Source organism: Opisthocomus hoazin, chromosome 21 (genome assembly GCF_030867145.1).
Source record: "Opisthocomus hoazin isolate bOpiHoa1 chromosome 21, bOpiHoa1.hap1, whole genome shotgun sequence".
Taxonomy (NCBI): domain Eukaryota; kingdom Metazoa; phylum Chordata; class Aves; order Opisthocomiformes; family Opisthocomidae; genus Opisthocomus; species Opisthocomus hoazin.
Window position 1 is genome coordinate 8,041,714 of NC_134434.1, and position 19,859 is coordinate 8,061,572.

General features: G+C 61.8%; 1 protein-coding gene across 1 annotated transcript in view; it reads right to left on the minus strand.

The window, feature by feature from the left end:
* The window catches only part of BAIAP2 (BAR/IMD domain containing adaptor protein 2), a 50,014-nt gene extending 36,277 nt beyond the window's left edge, over positions 1-13,737 (minus strand). Inside the window, 3 exon segments of the mRNA XM_075441340.1 lie at positions 1,280-1,366; positions 3,331-3,406; positions 13,636-13,737. Coding sequence (XP_075297455.1) covers positions 1,280-1,366; positions 3,331-3,406; positions 13,636-13,707 — 235 coding nt within the window. The 5' untranslated portion in view covers positions 13,708-13,737.
* Positions 13,738-19,859: the final 6,122 nt, after the last annotated feature.

Genomic DNA, 19,859 nt, shown 5'->3' on the forward strand with positions numbered 1-19,859 from the left:
TAAGGTTTTCCCAAGCTTTCACTTCCAGAAGGACAGAGCTCCCGCATCTTTCACCCCACAGAGGCAGAAGAGGAAGCCCTTGGTGGGGTCTGCGCAGCCCTTCCAATCTCAGTCGCTGCACACATTGCACACGAGGCTCTTCTGTTTTATTTATTAACCAGAAACAGATTGCTATAGGCAGCTTTAATCCAAGTGACAAAACCGGTTTCCATAGACACTTGCTGCTTCCCCATCAGAATTCCGTGCACAGCCAAGCCGGAGCAGCCCGTGGCTGCGGGTGAGCGTGGCCGACACTGAGCACAACATGGCAACACCGAAGCCTGGCCCCTCCGAGGGGCTGTTCACCGCTGGCTTCGTCAGCCGTGAGAGTTATTTCAGCTCAACCTCTTCCCCTAATTGACTGCCTCAGAGAGATCGCACTAATGAGGATGGTTTGCCATCTCCTAGCACCACGACCTGCAGGACGGACTGGGAGGAGGAGGAGGAGGAGGGGTTCACCTGGGACTGCAAAAGCAACAGGACCAAACCCAATCTCAGCCTCACAAGAACCTTAACAAGAGGCTGCAGCATCCCTTGAACCACGCCTGCGCAGCGAAGCAGCAGCCAGGGAGAACACAGGAGCCATGGCCAAGCGATGGAAAGACTGGAAAAGCAGTCCCTGCAGGACATTTCCTTCCTTACGTTTATTCCTCCGGTAAGGAGGCACTGAGCATCACCGCTCGTGACGCCCGTCGCAGCTCTGATCGACTGAGCAAACCCCAGTCGCCAGGTGTTGTGCTGGGAAGCCACAGACAGCTCTGCCACGCTCGGTGGGGCTCAGGGTACAAACCCTGGTCCACAAACCCTGGTGACTGCTACCCGGGGAAACGCCACTCCAGCACCGTCAACGTGCCCGTAGCCCAGACCGCTCCCTCCGCCCCGCACCGTCCCCGCTCCGTCGCAGCACGGACGCGGGCAGCGCTGCCTCAGCCCCCGGGCCAGAAGCTCCCGCTTCTCTCTCCTCTGCAAAAGCCAAAACCGCCAGCGAAGCCGCTCGCTGCAAATGCTTCGTCTTCGCAAACACCACGAGCTGACCATGTCCCTAAATCCTGACACTAAGGATTACAGCTTTTTTGTAGGCTACATTAACAGTAAAGAGACACTTGTACCACTCGCGCGAGGCAGGACCAGCTCCACACCGGTCTGGGTATCCCCACCAACAGCCGAGATCCGCTTCCACCCCTGCGCTCGGAGCCGGCTCGGGGCCATGTCTCCATTCTGCAGTAAACTGGCCACTTACCCAATTCTTTCGATCCTTGGCTTTCGCTGGCCAGCTCTCCCATCTTAACCAGAGCGTCAAAGTACCCTTTTGCTGCGTACGTCATACCTGAAAGCGTGGATAAAGGCAGGTTATATTCTCTTTAATGGCTGCTATAGCTTCTCTGGCACTGAACAGATGCTTATTTCCATGCATTATTTCAAAGGGCTTAACCCCACGGGGAGGGACTAGACAGCAAACAGGAGAAAAACGAGTGAAGAAAGAAGAAAGCTCAAGCAGCAAGATTACAGGGCTATTTCAGAGAAAAAAAGGTACGCGCAGGACCGAGGCGGTTTTTGTTCCAGTGTAACCGTCAGCCTGCTTAACGCTGCTCAGAAAAATCACCGTGGAATAATTGAATATCACAGACTTTCATTACAGTTCAGTCTGGTTTGTTGACATTCCAGCTGCTCACTCCGCTCTAATCAGATAAGCAGGGGGTTTCCTCTCATCACGAGGACGTGGTGCACGGCTCCAGCTCAACACCGGCCAATTCTGCGCCAAAGCCTCTGCCAGCACGATTTACTGATGGAGGCACTTCCTCCAGATGCCCCCACAAGCTCAGAGAGCCAAGCAAAGGACGTCCACAGACAATTTTTAAAATTACAGGAAGATCTTGGGCTTCACAGCGTACTCACAGCGGGGATGTGAGAAAAACAGAAATGGAGCCATCGTACTGGTTATCCACAAAACGCTGCAGTTACAGCGTGCCCAACTTAAGCTGTGATAAAACACCATGTTACAAACAGACTCCACCACCCGGGTAATTAAACGCTGCATTATCAGTATGACATTTTAGAAGAATAAATAAAACTTGTTTCCAAGCACAACCCCTTCTCCCCGCCGTCAGACCCTGCCTCTCCTCCCTTCCCGCACCCAGCTGGAGACCCAGCGGGGGAGCAGCAGGCAGCAGCGCACCCCGGTCGTGAACCCCCGCCTCAGCAGCATCGTTAGGAATCGCTGGGAACCGTGAGGGCGTACGCAGTGCCCCGTCCCCGGCGGATCAGAGTCCGCGGCCCCTGTGCAGCGGACCAGGATGGACGGGCACTTCCCACGTTACGGCCAGTTGATCCATTAAAACCTAATTAAAACCAAGGCTGAGGACTGGCAAGGCAGCAGCGTACAGGGGAAAAGTCTGCATCCAAACAGACCCTCACCAAAACCTCCAGGAACCTCATATCTGACTTGGGGGAACTAAAACCCGCTCCCGGCACAGAGCAAGCGGGCACAGATCCTCCCCAACGGCCATCGTTCAAACACCGGTGGTTAAGAACATGAGACACCAATGTCTTTTCTTCCACTGGCTTAAGCTTAGACAGCCTCTTCCCTTCCAGGCATCTTCACCGAACCAATTAAAAAAATAAAATCCAAGGGCCACGTGCGGTGCAACCGATGGGAGCGGAGCCCTCCCCAACACACGCAGCTGCCACGGGGTTGAGCAGAGCCTGCCTTCATCCTCCTCCAAACCGAGCCAAGGAGGGCCCAGGCAGCCTGCCAAGTCATTTTCAATCAAAATAGTCCATTTTTGTTTCCATCAATTCAATTTTACTTTTGATCCCTTCAACCTACACCTCCCCAGTGGCTCCCAGTAGGGCCCAGTATTCCCAACCAAGAGCTGCCACCAACATTTTTAGGCTTTTTCCTTCTCTTTCTATGTGTTCTTCCAGGCAATTTGAACATTGCCACTACACACCTGTAAACAGAACTTTAAATCTTAATTCTAAACATTTCAAAGTAACATTTGAAGATAAACTGGTTGGACACACATTTGTCATCCAGTTGCCACCCAAAATTTTATCATTGGAACCCTTTCCACATCGTGGCCCCGCCACACGCATATGCCTTGCACGTCCTAATGACTCGAGCTCTGCGCCGAGGTCCAAGAACCATCTCCCCAGCTTCCTCCCCTTGGGAACAAAGCCCACCCCGAGCTGGTTTTCCAGCTGTCCTCCCCTCCGAGGCCACACCATCCAGCCAGCCCCTCGCCAGCCCCACAGCCCCAGCAAACACATCAGCAACGCCGTTTCACTTACTTGCTAAGGCTTTTTCGTAGGTCTTCCCCATAGAAATGAAATTCCTGAGGCTGGGGTTGAACTGCTCCATGATCGTCTAGAGGAAAGAGCAGAACATCATCAGGGCTCAGCAGAGACAACAGGGAGCTGGACAGTGCAGCTCCGCACTCTCAAACTCGATGTTCATCAGTGCAAGAACAGAACAAAAAAATCCTCCCACACCCCTCAGCAACTCAATGCCAGTGGCCCGATGTCTGCAAGAGGGTGCTGGTTTCACACCGAGAAGCCTACCCAGGCGTTGCAAATAACGCTCAAAAGCAACAGCCCTGTTGGCTTGGAAGGGCAAACGTTGTTCTCATTTTGGGTAGCTCAAAAGGATGGGACCAGAGCAGCGCAGAACTGGCCCAACGCTACACCAAACACTACGATAAGAGCTGTTGAACATAGCCAGGACGTCAGCCGAACACAACAACCCGTGCTGCCCCTCCACACCATGCCCCCTCCAGCCCTCTGCAAGCACGGGCTGGAGGCACCTTCACCCCTCGCCTCGGACAATGGCCCCCCAGGGCTCTTCCCCAGCTCCAGCCCGAGCCCTTGGCACTGTCCTGATGCCAGCTGAGAGCAGAGCCCAGACGCAGTGTGATGGGGAGGATGCCCCAGGTATCTGCCCTTCATCCCGCAGCTTTATTGAGACCAAGCTTGAGACCAAGCTTGGGTTCTGAATGCCACGAGGCCGAGGGTCAGTAACAAGGCCGCTCTGCAGTGCCCCAGCGTGAGATGCCTCGGGCAGGTGCTCTACCGTAAGACGTAAGTGAATGCCCTGAACCAGAAAATTATCAGATACAGCAAATATAACCACAATAATAACCATAAGCGGCTGCGAGACAGCAGGCAACGGCCCTCAGACCAGTTATGAAGTTGACCTGAGTTCACAGAATCCCAGCATGGTGGGGGTTGGCAGGGACCTCTGTGGGTCACCCAGTCCAACCCCCTGCCCAAGCAGGGTCACCCACAGCAGGCTGCACAGCACCGCATCCAGGTGGGTCTCGAATATCTCCAGAGAAGGAGACTCCACAGCCTCCCTGGGCAGCCTGGGCCAGGGCTCCGTCACCCTCAGAGGGAAGTTCTTCCTCGTGTTCAGCTGGAGCTTCCTCGGCTTCAGTTTGTGCCCGTTGCCCCTTGTCCTGTCGCTGGGCACCACTGGAAAGAGTCTGGCCCCATCCTCCTGACCCCCACCCTGCAGATATTTAGAGGCATTTCTAAGGTCCCCTCTCAGCCTTCTCTTCTCCAGGCTGAAGAAGCCCAGCTCCCTCAGCCTCTCCTCGTAGGAGAGATGCTCCAGGCCCCTCCTCATCCTCGTAGCCCTCCACTGGACTCTCTCCAGTAGCTCTCCAGTAGTTCTGGGCAATGATGGTGGGCGATGGCCCATTCCTGGGATGACCTCGGAGAGCAGCATCAGCTTGGTCTATCACAGACAGGGCAGCCGCGCGGTATTCAAAATACCCACCAAGGAGCTGGAGAGAAGAAAGCCACCACCATCCCCACCGAGCCGGTGCCAGCCACGGCTGCAGCCACACACAAGGTCTCACAGCATTTGGTGTCACTTGCCACCTGCCTATCAAGGCATAAATTAGGGTGTCGGTGACCACCAGAAGCACTGCCTGATGGCTTTTCCTCCCTCATCCTTACTTAAACATGGAGGGGGGGGAAGGAATAATCGGATCAGGAAGAACGGCTCTTTGTATGCTTGGCACGGCAGCTACTGACCCCCCCGCCAGAGCCATTCAATCCCCGGCGCCGATAGCATCGCTAAAACCAGACACCGACTCCCAGCCGAGCGGGGAAGAGACAAAATCTCCATTCTCTCCCCGCAAAGCCGACCTCCGGACCAAGCCCAGCCGCAGCAGAGCAGCCCCGGAGCCGGCCCCAGGTCCCTGCCCCACCTCGGAGGCAGCCTCCCAGCAAGGGGCCACCGGAAAATGAAGCGCAAGGCTGAAGTGTCCCCGGGCAGGGATGCAGGGGGTCCCCCCAGGCAGCGAGGGCTCTGCACCCCACGACACCGCGCGGCTGGCAGCTTCCCATCCCGGGAAGGGGAGGGAAGCCGACAGACAGACCCTCCTGGTGAATAAGCTGATTAAGCATCTGTCACCTCATCCAAAGCTGGCCAAACACCACAAAGCTCATTTTCTGCCCGAGGCATTTTTATCCCCGGTTCCTGCTACGTGGCCTTCGGAGAGCGTGACGGTTGAATTTTCTTGCGCGGGTGCATGCCCGCAAGGCTCGCCCAGCGCAAACCAGCCATTTTCTAATCTCAGTGAGCAGGAACCCATGCAAGGTGCCAGCTCGGAGGCCAGCGCCGAGTGCGCTGCCTGGGGCCGTCACCTAGGTGCTGGCAGGAGGAATCCTTTTGGTCCCCCAGGAGCAGGAGCCAGTTGAGGATGGCTGCTCCGAGGCCACACCACCGACCCAGCCCCAGCCATGATGCCCCAGCAGCCACCAGCCCACCACCCCAGCAGCGCCTGGCGCCTTCGGGTCCATCCCACGGCATGGTGCGCAGCCCCGCAAAGAGCCGAGTGCGACTGCCGAGATCTGACAGGCAAGCACCAGGCTAACAAGAAACTTCGCTGCCAATTACGGGCCAAGCTAGACTGCAACACAGCGCCCACGGGAGCTGCTCTGGGGAGCACAGAGCGGGTTACTGAACACGCTCAGCTCGAAAGGAGAAAATGAACCTGTAGCAACAAGCCATGCAGTAAGCTGTTTTCCCTAATTGTAGGAGACAATTGCACAGGAGTTAATTAACACTGACAAGGATTGCCCCATCCTTCCCACGTCACACTTAACTTTGGCCTACAAACCCACCTGTGCTGTCCCACACCGGGGCTGGAGGTGCGGGATCGCTGCCCGCAGCGGGGACACGGCCACAGCCCCGCTGTCGGGACACAGCCACAGCCCCGCTGCCTGCGGTCGGGACACGGCCACGGCCCCGCTATCGGGACATGGCCACGGCCCCGCTGGCAGCAGAGCCGCAGCCTCCACCACGCTGGAGCTCAGCCTGCGCCATCTGAGGCTGGGTAACGTTTGTGCAGCAGAAATATTGGCAGAATTTCTGTGGGGAAGGGATTTTCAGACAGTTTGCCAGGTTAAGTGCAGCGGGTGTTTATCTATCTGTATATATACATCTCTACATAAATAAAGTCATTTTTGCAGCAGTGCCTACATAAACATATCTTCCTCAAGCACGAAGCTCACTGAATAAATGAGAGTAGGATCTGGAGACAAGGCATCATCCGCAGAGCCGGAGCACCGGCGACCATCAGCCACCGGCCATCCCCGCGGCACGGCACGCCGGGCACAGAAGGCAGCGATGGAGAGCAGCACCAGGTCCAGAGGCTCAACGCAGCCGAGCCGCTCTCTTGACCCATGGGGTCTCGTGGGGACAGACATGGTGGCACAGATTCATGGAAATATCCTTCCAAATTCAGCGCATGTTCCCCAAAGCGGAGGGAACCGGAGCACCACTCGGCCCCGGCAGCAGCCAGCACCGCTCAGGGCAGGGCCCCGCCGCCCGACAGCAGCCATCAGAGCGATAAATAAAGAGAAGGAACCCCCAAGGGTCCCACCGCTCAGCCGGAGGGGGAGGCGACGCTTTGCTGGCCACAAAATTCACGAAACCTTTGGAGGAAGTTTGCGAACGCGCGCTTTCCGAAGGCATTGTCTGGAGACTCCGACAACAACAGCCCGGCAGGATGAGGGCACTGAAAAGGGCTCTTTGCTACGGAGATAAAAATAGAGATTTTTCAAGCCTTCCTCTCACTCCCAGGGTGGGAAGGGAAGGTGGCTCCGGAGCTAATGCACCTTCTCACCCCCCTCCAGGTGAGAGGCTGCAGAGCTGGCAGCTGCTCGGAAGCGCGACTGAAAAATAAACATTTATGGCACGCAATACGCTTTGCAAGCCCGCGCCGGCCAGCACGGTGCAGTAACCAGTCCCGTGCCGCTGTAGGGTGCCCAGCCGGTGGACGCACCCCCAGCCCCCGACCCCTGAGCCGAGGTGTCCATGCAGCTTTGCCCGGGCTTGCCATCGCTGGTGAGGGGACGCCCGCTTTGCCAGGCACGACAGCAAAGCCGGGGTTCAGCAGAACTCCGGTAGCGAGTGCAGATCTCGTTCTCCCTCGGATTTTGCTCCATCAGCACCACCCGCAAGCTGTTTGCCTTCACACGCCACCCGGGTAGAGCTTAGAAAAACACAGCAAAAAAAAACCTGGCAGCCGCAGGTTGACAGGGCCTCGCTTTGTTCCGCTGCGCCGAACTCCCTGGGTAATGCCACTCCGCTCTCCGGGGCTGGCACGGCCGCGCTCGGCTGCCAAAACCGAAACTAATGCAAAGCACGAGGTCTCCAGGACAGAGTCCTGCCGAGCCGGGGGAGAAGGGGCAGCGGGAAATGAGGTCCCCGTCTCTCCCCTCCGAGCGCACTCGACGTGACAGCGAGGATCTCCCAGCTGCTCCGACGCTGTAGCAGCCAGCCCAGGAGTAAAAGTTTAAGTCCTGCCCAAGAACAAGCTGGAAATGGAGCTGGTTCGGGTCGTATCAGGTTTCTCCTGCGTAGGAAGGACCTGCGCAACACCTCCTTAAGGGCTTTTAAATAAAGAAATTAAAAGCAGGCTGCACAGCTCTCCCAGGTCCGTTCCCGCAGCCTCCCAGGCAGCTCCTGAAACCCCACAGAGCGGCAGTGGGTGCTGCTTCGCACTGCAGCCACGGTCTGCCAGGCCCCGGGCTCCACACCACCAGCCATGGTGCCTCCCCGATGCCAGTGCCACGACCGCAGCCAGCCTGTACAGAATCCCAGAATCCCATCATGGTGGGGGTTGGCAGGGCCCTCTGTGGGTCACCCAGCCCAACCCCCTGCCCAAGCACGGTCACCCAGAGCAGGCTGCACAGGACCTTGTCCAGGCGGGTCTTGAATATCTCCAGAGAAGGAGACTCCACAGCCTCCCTGGGCAGCCTGGGCCAGGGCTCCGTCACCCTCAGAGGGAAGAAGTTCTTCCTCATCTTCAGCTGGAGCTTCCTCAGCTTCAGTTTGTGCCCATTGCCCCTTGTCCTGTGGCTGGGCACCACTGGAAAGGGTCTGGCCCCGTCCTCCTGACCCCCACCCTGCAGATATTTAGAGGCATTTCTAAGGTCCCCTCACAGCCTTCTCTTCTCCAGGCTGAACAAGCCCAGCTCCCTCAGCCTCTCCTCATAGGAGAGATGCTGCAGTCCCCTCCTCATCCTCGTAGCCCTGCGCTGGACTCTCTCCAGTAGCTCCTCATCTTTCTGGAACTGGGGAGCCCAGCACTGGACACAGCACTGCAGATGGGGCCTCACCAGGGCAGTGTAGAGGGGAAGGAGAACCTCCCTCGCCCTGCTGCCCACACTCCTCTTGATGCCCCCCAGGATCCCATCGGCCTTCTTGGCACCCAGGGCACGCTGCTGGCTCATGGTCACCCTGTCGTCCCCCAGCACTCCCAGTCCCTCTCCGCAGAGCTGCTCTCCAGCAGGTCAGCCCCAGCCTGTACTGGTGCCTGGGGTTGTTCCTCCCCAGGTGCAGGACCCTGCCCTTACCCTTGCTGAACCTCATCGGGTTCCTCTCTAACCAACTCATCCAGGAGATTGCCCAGATCTCTAGAGGAGAGCACAGCCAGGCTCTCCTCCGCGCAGCAACGGGCTAGACAAGCAGGGACCAAGGTGCCTGGATTTGTCACAGGGATGGGCATCGCTGCCAATGCCGGAGCATGTGCTGTGCCCTGGGCTCCTCTCCCAGCCACCCCACTGCAGGGACAGCCTGGCTGGGGACGTCCCGGACACCTTAGCGAGCACAAGGGATGGACTTGGAGCTAAAATCCAGCTTCAGTACTTTCCCAACACCCTCCTTTGATGCTTCTGTGCAGCACTAAGGTGTGATGGCTCCCGGCAAGACCGATGCTGCCCAGCGGCGTGGGTGGCTGGGGCTCAGCCTGGCACCCATGGCTTCCCTGGGGGACTCGCGGGTGGCAGCAGGACACGATGTGACTGCAACAAGCATCATCAGAGGGGGGGTAGCCCCACGGGACTCTCCACTACGCCACAGTCACGCTGCGAAAGCGGCTCAGCTACGAGGAAGTTTTGTTTCTAACTGGGTCAGGCCTGCTCCAGCGACGCCTTCGTTATTCCTCTGTTAATAGTTAATGCCCGGACGAACCCCAGCGCTGCCCGCCTCTCCGCTCGTCCTGCCCCGCGCCGTCAGGGGACGGCCCCACGGTTCCAAGAGCCAAGTTTCTGCTGGGAGGGGAGCCTCGCCGGGCTCGTTAGCAGGGCTGATTGCGATTGCTGACAACACACCCACCTCGCCACTCCGCCGCCGGGAACGTCCCCAGCATCTCGGTGCACCGTAACACGCAACGCAGCAGCGTTTCACAACCCGGGTTGCTGACGGCTGCCGCGCTGCATCCCGCCCTCGCCGCCGGCGAGCCCCCCTTGCCCTGCGCTCCCAAACTCGCCCCAAGATGGCTGAGCCATTGTCCTCCTCCAGCTACGGCTCTCACAAGGTCCTGCCCCGAAGCCAGCCGGCTCAGCACAATCTTTACTGGAGAAAGAGCTTAGGAGCCAGGGAATTAGGGAAAAAAAAAATCAGGGTCCCCATCTAAAGGCATTTAATTTCTACTAGGTGTCGTGTCAGAGGATGAAGGGATCCAAGATTCAGGGCAAGAGCTCTGCACGTCTTTGTCGTCAGGGTCTGGGTTTGAAGGGAGCCGGAACAGGGACCGGCACAGTGCGCCGAGCCCCGCAGCATGCTGGCACAGCACCCACCGGGAACACCCCATCTGCACCCATCAGCGGTCACCCCTGCCAACCAGATCCCGAGGCTGGGATCCCCACTGCTGAGCCGGGAGGGCCACGCAGCCCCAGCCCCTTCCCCGAGGGACTCGGCCAAAGGCTCCGGCTCCAAGAGGTGCCCTGCGCCGTACCCTGCCCCACGAGACGGGCAGCACCGGGGTGAAAACTCAGCCACAAGCAGGCTCAAGGCAACAAGGCTCCGAAGGCAGCGGCTGCCTCCGTCCCCGGGAGCAGCATCCCTCATCAGCAGGAGCGGCAGCAGCACAGGAAGCTATTTGGGGCACCGCAGGCAAGCGAGGAGCCACCTGCTCTGTAACAGTCTGCACATCTGAGCATTTTGGGGATGCACCATCCTGGCAGAGGTCAGCACCCCGCTCCCGCTGCGGAGCAGTACACCTGGCAGCGCACAGAGCAGCCACCCCGGAGCCGAACCCATCCAAGCAGCCGGACCAGCACAAAGCCTCGCTCCACATGGACTGGGCTGCAGAGCCAAGGCACCTACAAAGACCCAACTCTGGCAACAGTGTGTTCCCCTCTGAAGACACCACAGCCCATGGCCCTGCTCGCTCCGGGACAAGCCTGGCCTCCATCCTCTGCCGTTCTTGCTGCGAAAGGAATTTTGCAGCGCTTGACCTGCTCCCCCGCATCACCCACCGCCCGCAGCCGTGCGGCGATGCCCCGGTCAGCTCGGAGCGCCAGCTCCCAGTCAGCAGCTACCCATGCCCGGGGTGCAGGACGCCGCGGCGCAGGGAGCCCAGACAGCAAGAGCAGGGTGCTCGGCATTCGGGGGTGGCACGGGCTGGCTCCTTCCTCCTCGGCCACACTGCATCGTCCCTCCGCTGCCAAACGCACCGAGCCACCCACAATTTCCCTTCTGATTCACTTGGGCGAGAGTCGCTCCCCTTCCCTCTGGACTTGGGAGATAATGAGGCAAGAGGCTGTAACGCCGGCAAGAACATTTATTACAGCCGATGGGTAGCAAAAGATTATCGGGAATCACGCCTGCGTTTGTGCAAGACAATCTGGCTTTGAGTTCGGGGTGCTCTTCAGCGAACACCTCTTCCGACGCAGAGCTGTTCACACTCTGCCGCGAAGCGATCTTCCATGCGAAGAAATAGCTTTAAAATGAAATGGAGCCCGTAAACGGCGATAATCTAACCCGTCGCAAACGAGACAGATCTGTCTTTGGGGGAAGGAGGAATCGCCAGTCCCTCCTTTCTGCGCGAGGGACGAGCGATGCCCGGGGAGCCGCACTCCCACCAAACTGCCCGACCCCGCAGCGGCTTCCCAGCCAGCGAGCCCACCCAGCAGCTGCCCACCACAATGAGGTCTTCGCCGCTGGAGCAGCCCCAGGGAAGGTGGGCTCACGTCGGCGGAAGGTGCCAGCAGCCTCCGTCTCCCTCTGTAATTACTACGCGCGTGGGCAGCTGCCTGTCGTGGCAGCACCGGCACGGGGGCGGCTGACAGCTCCTCCACCGTCTCGTTAGCGCAGTCGCTGCGAGGGTGAGCACTGCTGCTGGAAAACAGAGTGCCATGGGCTGCCCGAGCAGCTCGCCGCGGGAGAGCCAGCGCCGGGGACGGTGCCCAGCACGGCGAGCAGCCGGTCCAGCGCCAGACCTGGCGGGGAACCAGTGAGGCTGCCAAAACCCCGGCAAGATGATGGCAGCGGCTGGAAGCAAAGCATGGGGCAGCTGCCTGTCCTGCACCTCTGCCACGTGGGTTCGGTGGCTGCGAGGAAGCAGCAGCCAAACCCCCCCGGCATCACCCCCCTTCCTTGGGGTTGTCTGCCCCAGACCACAGCGGTGTTCACGGCTACCGCGCACGCCAGAAAAGCCACAAAACCCACAGGTGGGAGATGGGGAAGTGAAGCACTGGGGGTGGCTTTGGACTGGGAGACTCTAAAGCTCTGGAGAGTCCACATGTTTCCTGGGCCACCAGCCCTTGCGCTGGGCTCCAGGAGGTCACAGAAGTCCTCAAAGCAAGAGGCAAACACTGGGTTCCCGCACGCACCTCTGCCACACATGCCCAGAGGCCAAGAAAAGCGTCCTCATCTTCGGAGGAGCAGCAGTTCCTCGCTCACCGCGGGAAATGCTGATGGACTCAGGACCGTCCTCCTCCAGTGCAGACGCCAACAGTGGGTAAAGCCCCACGATCTGACCCCGGCTCCACGGCCTCACTCCCCACACCTGGCTGCGCCCACCGAGACACCAGGAAATCCAAGTGTTGGCCAGACCTTTGGACTCCTCTCGAGTCCGTCTTCGGCTGTTGCGGCCCAGAGGCCCCCATGCACCCTTGGCACTGCAGCCAGGCTGCGATGGAGACGGCGCTGCCGCAAGCTCCGGGCGCTCTGCTCCCACCGGCCCACAGCTCCCGCGCCGCAGGAACAACGGAAACCGATGGTCAGAGGCAAGAGCAGAGCCCCAACAGCATCCACCCCTCACGTCTCGGGGGAACGGGTCTCATGTAAGCACCGTCTCCGTAACGGCACAAGCTGCCCCGCACGGCTGCGCACGGGCAGCTAGGGAAATGCTGACCTGCTCCACAAACCTGTTATTGGCACCGTTCTTCGAGGACAACGCGCCCCGACCGAGTCGCCCACAGAAACTGCTCCCAGCGACTGTCCCCAACCGGGTGCCCAGCCAGCTCCCACGGCCGAGCGTGCCGACGCGCAAACCCTCGGCTCCCCGGGAGGGTCGGGTACCGCCGGCACGGGGACCCGACCGCGGCAGCGCCCAAGGCCAACCCGTTCAGTGCTGAGCCCGTTCGGAGGGTGGCAGGGAGAGCCAGGCAGCCGAGCCCCCGCTGTGGGCACACGCGGTAGCCGGAAAGCTCTGACCGCAGAGCAGCTCCGCGTTCGGCGCAGCCAGGGCTTTGGGGGCCACCAGGTCGCCCGGAGCAGCCACCACACCCCGGGACCCCAAACCCCGAGACCTGGCAACTTCTTCACCTCGGGTATTTATTTTTCATGTTGAATTTTTCTATCAGAGTTTCTTTCTTTTCCACGCCCTGCTGAGCGCTCCGGGGTAACCCAGCCTCCCCACCCCACGCGCAGGGAACCAGGCCAGCTTCCCAGTTCAACCAGTGGCACCCTGCGCTAGAGAGGCTTTGGGAGACCCCCTCGCAGGGCCCAGCAGCGCTCGGACCCTTCTCCACCGGGAAACCCCAAGCGCATAAATTAATTAATTCTCCTGCTGACGGCGGGAGCGGAGCCGAAAGGGAAAACAAAAACCCAAACCCCCCCGGGAGAGCCCCGAGCTGCGCGCGGGGGGGCCCGCTGGTCCCCAGAGCCCCAAGCCCCCACGCAGCTGCCGACCCCGCGCCACGACCCAGGGAGGGGGGGTCTCGGGGCTGCCCTTCGCTCCGTGCCGGCAGCCCCGGGAGGGAGCGGGGCCGGCCCCCCCCCCCCCCCCCGCCCCGCAGCCCGAGGTATGCGGGACTTTGGGACTTTCGGCCCCCCCCCGCGCCCGGGCTCACCTTGTAGACGTTCTCGGTGAGGCGGTGCACCTCCTCGGAGCGGGCCATGGCGGGCGGGCCGGGCAGCACCATGGGCGGGCGGCGAGCGGGGCGCGGGGCCGGCGGCGGGCGCGGGGAGCAGCAGCAGCGGCGCCCGCAGCGCCTTTTATCGGCTCCCGCCCGGCCCCGCCTCCGGCTCGCCCCGGCCCCGCCCAGGCCCCGCCCCGAGGGGAGGAGCCGAGCCGAGCCGAGCCGAACCGAGCCGAGCCGAGCCGAGCCGGGCAGGGCGTGGGGCCGGGGGGCCGTGGCGGGAGGGCTGCGCCGTGCCATGCCCCCTCCCACACCCCGAACCCCGCTATGCCCCGGCCCGTACCCCTCCCGTACCCCATTCCGCATCCCCTACCCCTCCCGTGCCCCCTTCCCCGTCCTGTACCCCACTCCCAACCCGTACCCTGTTCTGCAGCCCAACCCCCTCATATCCCTCTCCATCCCCCATTCCCCATCCATCCCCCATCCCATCCCCCATTCCCCATCCCATCCCCCATTCCCCATCCCATTCCCCCTCCCATACCCCTCTCTATCCCCCATTCCCCCTCCCATACCCCTCTCTATCCCCCATTCCCCATCCCATTCCCCGTCCCATATCCCATTCCCCCACCCATACCCCTCTGTGTCCCCCATATCCCATCCCATCCCCCATTCCCCGTCCCGTACCCCTCCCACACCCCATGCCCCGTCCCACGTCCCCACCAAGCCCCAGAACCTACCCTCCACTCCCTGCTGTACCCCACGCTGTAGCCCCGGCTCTCCATACTGTACCCCTGCTCCACTCCATCCGGTATCTCCTGCTGCTCCCCACATCCCTGAGCTGCCTCGTGCCACGTCCCGCAGCCCCTGCCGTGTGCCTGTCCCTCGCTGTGCCCCCTGTGCCCGGCGTGGTGCCCGGTGCTGGGGTGGACGGGTGAGGAGCAGCCGGCAGGGGAAGAGCAGCGGGTGGTTGGCAAGATGCTGGGTTTATAAGGGGAGAAGATGGCAGCTGCCACGCTGGCAGGCCTGGAGAGCAGCGGTGGGATGGGCGGTCACCACCGTGCACGGCCGGACCGGTGCGGCACGCCTCACGGTGCTCATCCTCAGCCTGGCGCAGGGCTCGGCGGGGGGAGACCAGCCCGGGCGGCAGGGGACGCAGCCCCTTGCCATCCCCTCGCTGTCCCCTCACCATCCCTTCGCTATCCACATGCTGTCCCCACCCTGTCCCACAGCCTGGCCAGCTGGGAGAGCTGAGCTCGCACCGTCACCCTGCAGTTCCCCGGGAGTTACAGCATCACAGAATCCCAGCATGGTGGGGGTTGGCAGGGCCCTCTGTGGGTCACCCAGCCCAACCCCCTGCCCAAGCAGGGTCACCCACAGCAGGCTGCACAGCACCGCGGCCAGGCGGGGCTGGAATATCTCCAGAGAAGGAGACTCCACAGCCTCCCGGGGCAGCCTGGGCCAGGGCTCCGTCACCCTCAGAGGGAAGAAGTTCTTCCTCATGTTCAGCTGGAGCTTCCTCGGCTTCAGTTTGTGCCCGTTGCCCCTTGTCCTGTCGCTGGGCACCACTGGAAAGAGTTTGGCCCCCTCCTCCTGACCCCCACCCTGCAGATATTTAGAAGCATTTCTAAGGTCCCTTCCCAGCCCTTCCGGACGAGGAGCGGGGCCGTGCCCCGAGCCAGCATCCCGCACCCCCCTGCCTCACAGCGCTCCCCGCCATGGCCGCCGCTCCCTGCGGGGTGATCCACGGTTAAGGGAGCTTTGCATGGCCGGGGTGTCCCGGTGTGCCCGTGGCCGTATGGAGGAGGAACACCCAGACGCTACCGGGCACAAACTGCCACTGGCTGCCGCGTCCCGGCCCTCGGGCCAAGCCTCCCGCTCCTTCCTTGCCCTCCGCCACACGACGCGGTGAAGCAGTGAAGCGTCCGAGCGTGTTTTTCTCCCTCGTCTCCTCCGTCAGTTCCGAGCACCAGGAGCCCAAGCAGCCGAGGTGGCCGATGCCTTGGCCCCAGACCTCCCGTTTCAGCTCCCCTTGCTGCCTCCCGCTCGCCAGCCCAGCCCCGGCGAGCAGCGGGGAGGCACCGAAGGCGACTGCTCCCTCCAGCCACATTTTGGCTTCCACCTCCCCAGAGGTTTCACGCTGCAAAGGACGGGAAAGAATTTATGACCCCTGAGAAGGGTTTTTCTCATTTTGCTGGAGCAGCCACTTCACGGTTTCCCACCAGGGCTGGGAAAGAGCAGCACTGGTGGGACGTAGCCTCGGGGGGGACCTCGCAGTGCCCCTTCCCCGCTTGAGCCCACCCTGTCCCGAACATCCGGGCTGCCGCTCCCTCGGCCGGGCACCGGCGTCTCGCTGGATTGCCGGTGTTGGGGAAGGATTTCAGAGCCAGCCTCTGGGAAGAGAGTGCCTCCATCCACAGCTCCATCACCTTATTTTTAGTTACGTTATGTAAGCTCTTCGCTACGTCATGGAGGGGGGGGTGGGTTCTTGCATCTAATTCCAGTGCGACAGCCCAGCGATTCAAACAAGCTGTTCCTCCGGTGAAGAAGATAAAAGGATTTGTAATTTCTCGTAATAAAAGAGGCCTTTTGGGACGACCCTCTGAGCAGCTCTCGCATCTCGGCCTGCTTGGAGACAGCCGCTCCACTTTCTTCCCATCCTCTGCTTCTCTTTATCCCCGGGAAATCTGAGCACTGAGAACCTTTCTCCCTCGTACTCCCTGCTCCCGGAGCCAGGGGCTGGAGGCAGCCGCTGACTCCTTGGTTGCGCATCAAGAGGCAAATTTGCCAAATTATCGTGGTCCCTGGCTTTTCCCGTGTCTGAAAGTCTTGGTCGGCAACGGCTGCCTGGGGCTGGTCCATGCTGCCTGCGCTGCCCATGCTGCCTGCACTGCCCACACTGCCTGCACTGCCTGTGCTGCCTGCACTGCCCACACTGCCTGTGCTGCCTGCACTGCCCATGCTGCCCACGCTGCCAGTGCTGCCTGTGCTGCCTGCACTGTCTACACTGCCCGTGCTGCCCACACTGCCCACGCTGCCCGCGCTGTGCTGCGTGCACTGCCCGTGCTGCGTGCACTGCCCGTGCTGCCCACGCTGCGCATGCTGCCTGCACTGCCCACACTGCCTGCACTGCCCACACTGCCTGCATTACCCACACTGCCCGCACTGCCTGCACTGCCCATGCTGCCCACGCTGCCTGTGCTGCCTGCAGTCTACACTGCCCGTGCTGCCCACACTGCCCACACTGCCCACACTGCCCGCACTGCCTGTGCTGCCCACGCTGCCTGCGCTGTGCTGCCTGCCCTGCCTGTGCTGCCCACACTGCCCACACTGCCTGCACTGCCTGTGCTGCCCGTGCTGCCTGCATTGCCTGCACTACCTGCACTGCCTGCCCTGCCTGTGCTGCCCACAGTACCCATGCTGCCTGCATTCCCCTTGCTGCCCATGCCACCCATGCCCCATGGGGCTGTGCCGGGGCCCAAGGCAGAGCTGCCGCCCCACAGCCGCCCGCAGCACCCTGGGAATTCGCGGCAGGAAAACCCCGCCATTGCCTCCTGCCGCAACATTTGCTTTGGTTGCTGTTTTTCTGTGTTGCTTTCGGTTGCTCGCTGTCTTTTTGCCCGGGTGATTCACTCCCCGGGGCGCGGCAGCAGCTGGAGCGTGCCCAGGGTAACCATGGTGGCAGAGTCCCTCGCCGTCACCGACGTCCCTGCGGCCTTTCGCAAGGCAGGCACCTTCCACCGCGCCGCAGGAGCGAGACCCGGCGGGCGCGACGCGGGAAACCCACCACGCCAGGCCTCCGACACCAGTGGGACACGCACGCAGTGGCCCTGCCTGGTGGCCTGGCCAGCCCAGGCACTGTCCCCGTCCCCGCAGCAAGCCCTCCTCCGTGCCAACCCGGGGTGTCTCCCTGGGGTGACGGCACGCCGGCACACGCGCGGCACCGGCCACCTCCAGCCCTGGGTGGAGCGAAGTTGCTGTGGCAACGCGAACTTATGTAATCCACCCCGCTCAGCGGCAGGTGTGGGGAGGAAATTGTGCTATTTTCGAAGTTTCATTAGGTTCCTGCTTAATTAGCAGTGTGGCATCACGCCAGCTCTCCCAGCCAGGTCACGCACCCCAGCGCAGGGACCGAAAGACGTGCTATGGGGCAGCAGTGGCACAGGGCAGCGGTGGCATGGGGCGTGGTGGCACAGGGCAGTGGTGGCATGGGATGGTGGTGGCACAGGGTGGCCAGGGACAGCCAGCATCTCCTCTGGGTCTCCAGCGAGGTGGACGCGCACCCACCGCTCCCCGAGATGCCTGCGCGGGCGGCTGCAGTGGCTGCCCGAGGGACGGAGGGAGGTGGCTGCGGGACGGCATAGCTGCCCAGGGAGGGGAAAACGATGCTGCGTGGGGTCAGCGGGAGCTGCCGCGTCCCCAGCACCTCAGGAAAGCCTCCCGCTTCGCAGGAGGGGGGAAAAAATAACAGCCGGTGACAATCTCTCATGCCTTTGAAGGTGATGTGGCAGCGGCAACACAGAGAGGAGGAAAGAGGGGTACAGCCCCCCGCTCTCGCCATCGCCCTGGCACATTGGCCAAGGGGTGCAGGTGGGCGAGCTGCCACCGGGCACAGCTCCGGGCAGCTGCTGCTTGCTCCTCGGCATCTCGGAAGAGAAGGGACGGTGTCAGAGTCGAGTGACCAAGTGGGGAACCGGGCACCTTGGCAGGCAGCCGGGTCCAGCGGAGGGCTACAAGGATGGTGAGGGGGCTGGAGCATCTCTCCTACGAGGAGAGGCTGAGGGAGCTGGGCTTGTTCAGCCTGGAGAAGAGAAGGCTGAGAAGGGACCTTAGAAATGACGATAAATATCTGCAGGGGGGGGGGTCAGGAGGACGGGGCCAGACTCTTTCCAGTGGTGCCCAGCGACAGGACAAGGGGCAACAGGCACAAACTGAAGCCCAGGAAGCTCCAGCTGAACCCGAGGAAGAACTTGTTCCCTCTGAGGGTGACGGAGCCCTGGCCCAGGCTGCCCAGGGAGGCTGTGGAGTCTCCTTCTCTGGAGATATTCCAGCCCCGCCTGGCCGCGGTGCTGTGCAGCCTGCTGTGGGTGACCCTGCTTGGGCAGGGGGTTGGGCTGGGTGACCCACAGAGGTCCCTTCCAACCCCCACCATTCTGCGATTCTGTGAAGAAGCCGCCTCCATCTCCAGCTCGGCTGCCTGCCTGGCGCGGCGGCATGGCGAGGGATGGCGGCTGCCCGGTCCCTGCGTGGCTGCACCTCGGGTGGGCAGCCCCTGTGCCCGCCATCCCCTCGTCCTCCTCGTGATGCGTGCCGCCGGGGAAGGGCAGACCCAACCACCCTCCGGCGAGCCGCCAACAGCCCGGCCCGCGGCGGGCGCCTGCCTGCGAGCGTTCACGCGATTCCCGGGACATTGCCGTGCTTTCTGTCCCGGGCAGACGGCTTCGCCATCAGAGCCCTGACACGCTGCGAGCCCTCCCCGCGCTGCGCCAGGAGCTGGTTATTTCTGAAATCACTGAAAGGGGATTTTTCTGGCATCTGGGGCTCACCGTGGAGCCGGCCTCACAGCTTCGAGTGAAAACAGCCCAGCCGCAAGCACAGGATGAGATTTTCCCCGTCCGCCTTGCTCAGCTCGGACTCCTGCCTCCCTGGCTCAGCGCCGAGCGGGCGGGGGGGTCCCTCCTCAACGCCGGGCTGTCCCCCCGCTCTTTTCTGAGCCCCTCACCAACCTCTGCGGGAGCTGGGGCAGCCAGCCCCATGCCAGCGCCTGGGTCCTGTAGCCACCCATCAGAACCCGGCTTCGCCCTTCGCGGCGCGGCCGTCGCCCACTGGGACACCGGCAGCCTCGCCAGTACCCGGCACTGCTTGTGCTGGTGGGCGCGGGTCCCTCCGCCGCCACGGGCTCCGCGTCCCTCGAGTGTGCAACGCCGAGCGTGCGAAGCTGAGGCCGCAGCTTCAGCTGTGCCCCCCGCAGCGCGTCGCTCCCCACGCTGCCTCGGGGCACGCGCGACCTCGCACCTTCGGCTGCGTAGCGCCAGGACTCGGAAGCTGTCACAAAACTGGAGATTCCCTGCCCGTGCGGCAGCCCTCAGCCGCTCAGATCCCCCCGAGCACAAACAGCAAAATGAGCAAAGCCATTTATGGAGGATCAGCAAGGGATGAAGAATTCAGGCTCTGCTTTAACTGTGCAGGAGCTGCAGCACTGAAACCCAGTGCAGGGG